Genomic DNA, 8,669 nt, shown 5'->3' with positions numbered 1-8,669 from the left:
TTTGCGGTTTATTCTCGTCGTAACATTGCGAAGAGGAACAAGATCGGGGAGGAAAATGTGATAGAATTATTGTTATTGTTGCGTGGCTCGATTCATATTTCGTAAATTTCCAACGTGATCGTTCACCTTATTTGGTCACGTGACGCAGCGTCTGTTCGCGTGACGTCGCATTGTAATTTTGTCGAAAGAGTAATGTGCTGAAAACGTCTGTAATGTTCAAGGTTGAATCATGAGATGTACAAGAGTTATAGAATAGAAGCATTCAATTAATATGTAATAAGAATTCAAAAGTTTAGTCATGTGTTACCGACGACACATTTTCGGTTTAAATGATTTGAATACTCGATAACCTAAGTAATAAAGTAATAGGATTTTCTTCTTCTAGCTTCATTTCTTCTGTGCAAAACGCGACCACATGTTTTTAATATGGTAATGTCACTTTCACCAGTTTCGTTCTCACGTTTCTCTGACTATGAATTTTTATGCTATTGTACTGAAGCCTCTTTTAATTTATGAACACCAAAATGACAAGTCAACATAACATTTTCCTTTTTTCCGATCCGTTCCGATACGAACTTCGCCATTATTCAAATTTCTAATTAGGTCATTCCTCTGTATCAAATGAATTTTTACAATAGCACAATTATTCGCGGATCATTAGCCGAATTAGCGAAGATTGAGTGAAAGACAGACTTATCGCAAATCTGAAGATTGCTTCAATTCGACGAGAGGAGACGTTTCGGGTGGATTTGAATGAAATCACGAATTTCGTCTCACCGCGCCGCCGTTTGAGTTTTTGTTTCCAAATTTTATCTCACAATTACATCTGATTCATTTTGCCTTTTATACTCTTCGCAATGAAGGGCCACTTGATTTTAGGAGTGGTCTTTGGAAATTTATAATTATATTTATAACGAATGATATGCCGGTAGAGTTTTAACGAGTTTTTCCATTCGGTTGGGACCATTTATGTCGATCATTTATACTAAAAAAATGATCTTACAGACGATACGCATAAAAATGTTGTTAAAAATAACAATAGGTAATTTAAAGAGTAATAATTCTTACAATGGAACGATATACATTATTGTTTATTTGGTTCCCACAAGAAATCAGAGATAATGCGAAAATATTTATAGATTTGATGGTATAGTAGAATTGTATATCCCTACTAATATTATTCAAGTCTGCCTGCCTCTTCTTCATGCCAAAACCACTTAGCCGATTTGTATGAAATTTGGTACAAATATAGTTTGAGACGTTAGAAAGGATATAGGTTTTTATCCCGAAAATACCATGGAAACGAAAACACTGCGGGTATTGCGCGCGTATATTACGCGGGCGAAGTAGCGAGCGGAAACTCTAGTCTATTTTAAATCAATAGGATACCAATTAAGATACTACTACTTATCTTTACTGTTCAAACTATTTCTAAAATCTGAACACGGAGTATTCGCATCATTAAGATGATACGAATATTCCGTGTTCATAAATCTATTATAATAAAGTTTAAATTATACACCTGTTTCAATATTACATTTCAAGGTGAAACCCAATTAGGCGAGGCGGAAGTTTTAAATGATAAACATATATGAAATGCATTTGGTTTTATAATGCAGAGTTGTAAGTTCACGGTCATTATAGATTTTTTAATTCTATCGTGATAAATGCGAGTTTGTTTGTCTTCATATTCATGGTAAAAGCATAATTTAGATGAAATTTCCAATGAAAATAATTTCAAAGGATCAAATATGTATATTTATTTATTATATAGACTACTAGCTGCACCCGGCAAACGCTGTTCTGCCTTACTCTTATCATTTAGGGGTATGAAAAATAGATGTTGGCCGATTCTCATAGATACCGGATAAGCAAAAAAAATTTCATCAAAATCGGTCAAGCCGTTTCGGAGGAGTATGGCAACGAAAACTGTGACACGAGAATTTTATATATTAGATAATAGTAGTACAAAAAAAAATCCCTTTGGGGTTGAAAAAGGCGATTAAATGCATTATGGGGTGCAGCTCGTGAATATATAATGTGCTTCACCATCAGTTTCTGTCCCACTGCAGGGACACAGGTACCCTATAGGGTTCGGGCCATAATCCACCATGCTGGCCAAGTAACAAGTGCGGCTTGACAGATGTCACATGTCGCCGAACTCTTAATCCTCAGACATGCCGGTTTCCACACGATATTTTTCTTCACCGTTTCGAACATTGGTACTCATCACCAATGGTCGAAACGGTGAAAAAAAATGAAAAATCAATTTATTTCTTGCCCGCTCGCCTGGTCTCGAACCCGGCTTTTCTATGGGAATTCGGGGTCGTAACCACTAAGCCATCACTGCTCTCATATTATTATATTATTAATAGGTATTAAAATTAAGATGCGCTAAAAATTTACAATAAATTATCGTTGACATACCCAGCTTCATTAATCATCTACGCACGTGATAAGGCATGAAGAGGTTGATTGTTTATGAAATATTATGCGGTCGGTTTACTTGGAAATGTGTTATGTTATTTAGCCTTGAATTAATTTAAATAAATGTAGGTACAAGTCCTGTCGCTGAAACTAATCATTTACGAGTATATGTAATTTAAATAACTTAAAGTTTTTTTTTGATTGTGTCTTATTTACTTACTTTTATGTAATACTATCTAATTTCATTATTTAAATCGTTGTTCATGTTTTTTGTTGAATGCATGTTTTTGTGAATATGTTTAATCTTTTCACTAATGACTATATTCTATATAAAACAAAAAAGAATTTAGTGTCTAATCGTGTTCTATGAAACCGATATTCGCTCATGATGACGCATAAATGATTTCCATCAGCCAACGTCTGTGAGCTCCGCGAATTCAACTTTTAATTCCGATATCGTATTAAGTGTTGTGGAGTAGCGACTAGCGACTTAGCAATACTTGAAATGCAAAGACTATAGTATTGTATTGTAGCTCAGCGACGTCTAGACGGCCTCATTACTACCCCTCGCCCCCGCGCCCGCACCCTTGCTTGCTACAAAATATGGCCCGATAATCATATGGGTAGACCGCCTTACAAGGGGCTTTTAAGTCCATGGTTAGTTGACCGGCGCGTAGGACAGATGCATTGAAGTAATATTCCGTTGATGTATTTTCGAATATTTCGATGATTAACGAGAGTTGTGTAAAAAAAAAACTATATAATTTCTATCTACGTCGATTGGTTCTAAGTTTAACATTCACGATACTATCGGGGCTAAAACTGAATTCTATAGAAGTGTCAACAGCGATGTATTCGAGCTTTTAAAACGAAAGCTACAAACAAACTCACCTTCGTGCCCACAATTTCTCGGAACTTTATGAATCATGATGAACGTACGACGAGGACTAATTTTATTGCCGTAAGGCGGCGTTTCGGCGGTTCAACTGAACAGACATAAGGCGATAAGCGGGAATTGCTTGCTTGTATAAGCCTAGTATAAACATAAAATTCTACTCGAGACGCCGTAACGCGCCGTACGAGTATTTACACGACTTAGACTTGTGTATTACGAGTTTAGGCGGCGGTATGAATTGTTAAACTCCACATTGACGCTTTCAATGTAATGTTTGATGATCGTTCTCGAATTGTTTCAATACTGGGCGCGTAATGAATGTAAACAACACGTAATCAGTCAATCTGTGGCACAGACGGGGAACTCGAACCTCATTAAAGAACAGTATTTGTTACATTGTAGCAATAATTATTAGAAGCCAAGCTAAACACGAAACAAATGTATTAATGTGTAACTAGCAATGCATTGATACCGCTTTTTATAGTTTTCTCTTAGTTTGTGACAACATAGAGACATTATGATAGCGAGAGAAGCATCTAGAAAATTCACTTTTAATGCACAAAGTAAGTGCAAAGCATAATACGGTTTTATTTAAAGGCACGGTGAGTTCTATTTAGCGGTACAGTCTCATCGAAACTGTGTTTGTTTGTGGAGAGGCACGTAGGGTTGACGCTATTTTATTGGCTGAAATTTTTATTCTAATTTCTATAAATACCGTTGTAAATGAATTTTAATTTCGTGTGTTTCTGTATATTGTATTTATAGTGTAAGTGATTTGCATTTAATTGTGTTAAAGTTACTCGAAACTAATACGTATGAATTACTTACTTCGTTTTCAGAGTTTTGCTCAGAATAATTATTCATTTGATTGCAAAATTTTGTAGCACAAATTATATGTATATTCTATCTTACTCAGTTGAAAGTTCAAATGACGAAAAATGTATAAAAAATAGGGATATTCATGAAATAGTGTCAAATGGTCTATCAGAAACACTATGAGCAGAAACCGACCCATAATCTCGATATTACGTGCTATGATTAAATATAAGTGGGCGTATTATTGTATGTTTCGTGCAAACTACAACGTTCCTACCAAACATATGTTTGTGGCAGCCCTAGCGGCACGCATCCCGCGTCCCACTCCGGCGTCTCGGCCGTTGACACCGCATTAGCGATTTATCAACGATGCGTATTCTATAAACATGTGGATTGTGGACGAATTTACCCCGCCTATTGACAAATTTATTGCGGCGCGGCTCCCGACTGCGGCTGAGGCTTCTACGAATAGTTCGCGCCCGCCTGCTGAATGACGGCCCGCGGAATGAAAGAAACGGGTGATAAATGCGATGTTTAAAATGCACAGAGACGCCTGTTTACAAAACAAATGTAATATATCGGATACTGTGCGCTGTTATTCATCTACTTATGGTGTTACTGTAGGTGTATGGTGCAAATTTTGACAGTTAAATTTATATATCTAATTTTTATTTTAATTTATATATAGTTTGATATAGAAAGGATTCCCTTGAATTAAATTTCGATTATATGGAGTCATAAAATGTGTGTTTTGTATTGTAAAAGCTGTAAATAATGAGCAACACTACAAAATGTCGAATAACTTGAATCGATTGTGTGGATAAAATAACAGCTAGATAAATTAAAACGTAAGCAGTGTAACGTAACATATAGTCGGCACTGATATATATATAACCAATTGTATAAATGGTAGCGTTAAAATATTAAATCTGTTCGTGTTTATTTGTGAAATTTCTCATTATAATAATTAATTTAATATTGATTTTGATAAAAGCTATTATTAACTTTAAAATCAGTTAAACATATTCAGAATTTAAGTTATTCACATAGATCTTTCTATATTTGCATACAAATATATGAAAAAATATAAAACGATAAAATTTGTTTTTATTATCCTTACATAAAGGTGATGTTAAAGGTTAAATGAGATAATTATTCGATTGATGAGAATTAATTTGTACAAATTTATAAGACCACTTGTGTTGTGTTCCTTATGTGATACTAGCTTCTGCCCGCGGCTTCACACGCTTTAAATTCGTAGCAGTTTAATAGATGTTATAATATAATATTTTCGTTTGGATCACTATCTCTTAAAATAAAAACCCCATCAAAATCCGTCGTGTAGTTTTAAAGATCTATGCATACAATACATACATATACATAGGGACAGACGCGGGCAGGAGTTTGCTACTATGTAATGATTTTATAGTCCTTTTAATTTGTCGAAATTATAAATATAGTTCATGCTGATTTGTTCAAGTTTGTATTGCGTCTTGATGACCAGAATTGCGACTTGCATGATAATTCACTGACTGTTTAGTCGTGACTTCGATGAGTCTGTAGTTTTCCTAACAACTTACGGCCCGCCTCGTATGTGTCTTGATATATAAAACAGTCTAGACATTCCATAGAACTGTATCGCGAGATATCAAAAGTCTTACTTCTAATTACAAAGGTAACGTGTTAAATACGTGACGTCGTAGCCTTAGAGGGCAATCTATTTTATTAAAGCGGCAATTTGTTTGGGGGGCAACGAGGAGATCTTTAAAGAACACGTTTAAGGGCTCATTTGGCCCCGTAGCATTCATGCGACTGATGTGGTGCTACCTGCGCCCCATTTTTAAATTCATACCATTGCAATTTTTTTTGTGAATCTTATATGAGGTTATGAGGAGGCATACTAGGCTGTGAGTTTCGATCGCGTGTGTATTATAATATTTTAACATTATTAGGAAATCATTATAAAATAGCATTTAAATATAGTTCGTACGTTTGTTTACGCACGTTTTTTACATTGACCCAATAAGTGTTTTAATTCTGCTTCAATGTCAATTGCTGCTATTATAAGTGCTATTGGAGTTTCTATTAATAGGTCCTAAAATTAGACCTATATTATCTGTGATCTATTATTATCTTTAATATATATTTAATTATCCTATCACTATAGTTTTGTTTTGCGGCAAAACAATTTAAAAAGTTTTAGCTTTTTATTATAACAACATTTCAATGGGCTACATTCAATAAGTTCCTATTGAAATTATACTATAAGTATCACAAGTCATCATAACAATTGAACTCTGACTAATGCGTGAGTCATTGTACTTCACTGAAAATTAGGTTACATCCAAGAGCGATTAGTTAGTTGAATAAAAATAATTTTGCAAGCTACGTGGGATGCGAAGATAGTACTAATTCTAATCTGCAGTATACGTTGCTCGTCGATTTGATAAATTATTATGCGAGTTACGTGTTTAGCGAATTTACAAAGCAATGAACAACGATATTGAATTGAGATTTTATAGTGCGCTAGCTGTTTCTATCGGCCTTGTGGCGCTTGCATCTGGATTGACTCATAGTATCGCTATACAACAAATAAACACAAGTTGAATTAATTACTATTATTGTCAATGTAGTGTATTATATTTAGGAGAGAATCGCTCTTTGATTTTCGTAAGTGTATACATAGAAATTACTTATGTACCTATGTAACAATATTATTTATTGGTTCGCGTAAAATGTATGGAAAATAAATAGGAGTTCAAACTCATTCAATAAACATTTTCAAACTTAACCATTTATTTATTCAATTAGGTAGACGTTTCTAGAAGCACTTTTTCGAAGGTGGTTTGTACTATTTAGTTTTGACATTTTTTTATTTATGATTCCCATGAAAATATTGTAGGAATTCTTTCAAGAATCTGGTCACTTTTGAGATAAGTTTATTCTTAAAAAACAATCACCTAGTTCCATCATTTCTAAATTCTATTAATTTATCTTATACGATTTAGATCAAATGTAGCAATTTATGTAATATGTTTCTCCTCTCAATTTTTCATAATAACATTGCTGTTTTTAATTGTTAACCGTTCCGTAAAGTTAATATCTAGTAAGTTTTGTAATTCCGTAAGCACACGTAATGGATTAAAAGCAATTTGCTTATATTATTGTATTGCAATTGAAACAATGAAAATTATTTTAAGAGCTATATGATTATATCGTTTGTGGGCCAACCAATAGACGTATCGTCTGATCTGATGCAATAATAGATGATTGAAGGACAGCGGATTTAGTCAATAGAATGAGGGTACACGGTTTGAACAAGGGCATGTACTATCTGATTAATTAATTACAACTTGAGAGATGGATGGATGGTCGAACAATACTTGATATTGAAATAACAAAAACATGAGTTCTTTTTTTACCTAACTAGGATTTATCGAAGCGCATTTTATATTAATAATTAAAGGTGTGTAAATATGCCAAAAGTATTGTTTTACATTCTATATTGGAGTTTTTATAATGATTAGAAAGGGTTTTGATCATCGGCGAGTGAAATTTATCGATGCACGTGTGCAATTCATCCGACTACTTAGTGTAGAAATCAGATGGTATAATTAGATATTAAATTGTTTTAAGATGTGTTGACAATTCTACATTGGAGTATGACGAAATATAAGTAAAAATAAAACGAAATTTTGATTAAAACAAATTACCCATAACTTCGAAGGAGGTGCTCCTTTCCGCGTTGTACATATAACCTCTATTACTTACATAATTTAGATGTCCCGACCGACAGACATAGGATATTGATCCCGCAATTGTCAACCCACGTTACAGATCAATGCTTGTTTGAAAAGCATCACGCTTTGCAGAAAGACTGTGTAAAGACTAACATCTCGTCGTTTCTAGGTGACGGGTAACAGGGACCGCGTCAGCCAGCAGATACAGATCAAGCTCGGCGACTACCACCTCGCGCAGACGTTGCTCGACGACCCCAGCAAGTCCATCGGCATATGCGCGGAGCCGGCCAGCCCGGCGCCATGTGAGTAGCTGTTCTAGAATCTGTGCATGTGCGAATGTGTGTAGTTATAAGGATTTGTAAGGGAGGGAAACGTTTCTAGTAAATTTATTTATTTATTTAAATTAAATTAACACTACAGAATAAGAGCACATTGAACACACAGCGTTACATGTTAAACACAAATCATAATTCTTATTATGTTTAAATTTATAATTACAGTAATAATAATATACTTACAATTATTTAAATTTAACATAACAATAATCTGATGATAGAATTTTATTCGTCACCTTTGGCTGGACTTGAATCTGATTCCAGTATAATGTCAAGTAGAACTAAATAGATGTGTGTTTACGTCATTATTATCTTTCTACTGTGATATGTTCCGTTATAGAGAAGCAGCAGTTCTTATTCGTAATATCAGTCTGGATTGCAGTCTACTTAGTCTGGCCATAAATACTGTTACACTTAATTATAAAAAAATATTACATTTGAATTTCGAATCTGTCA

At 34.2% G+C, this 8,669-nt stretch overlaps 1 protein-coding gene across 4 annotated transcripts in view; it reads left to right on the top strand.

Annotated features, from left to right (window-relative positions):
* The window catches only part of LOC119837243 (serine/arginine repetitive matrix protein 2), a 96,578-nt gene that overhangs the window by 20,732 nt on the left and 67,177 nt on the right, over nucleotides 1-8,669 (top strand). For all 4 annotated transcript variants that reach the window (XM_038362760.1, XM_038362761.1, XM_038362762.1 and 1 more), the window contains exon 4: nucleotides 8,048-8,180. In XM_038362760.1, the coding sequence (XP_038218688.1) occupies nucleotides 8,048-8,180 (133 nt within the window). The remainder of the gene's footprint in view (nucleotides 1-8,047; nucleotides 8,181-8,669) is intronic.

The sequence above is a fragment of the Zerene cesonia genome, chromosome 27, assembly GCF_012273895.1.
Source record: "Zerene cesonia ecotype Mississippi chromosome 27, Zerene_cesonia_1.1, whole genome shotgun sequence".
Classification (NCBI taxonomy): Eukaryota; Metazoa; Arthropoda; class Insecta; order Lepidoptera; family Pieridae; genus Zerene; species Zerene cesonia.
The sequence above is the reverse complement of the archived record's forward strand: the minus strand, read 5'-3'. Positions and strand labels throughout refer to the sequence as shown.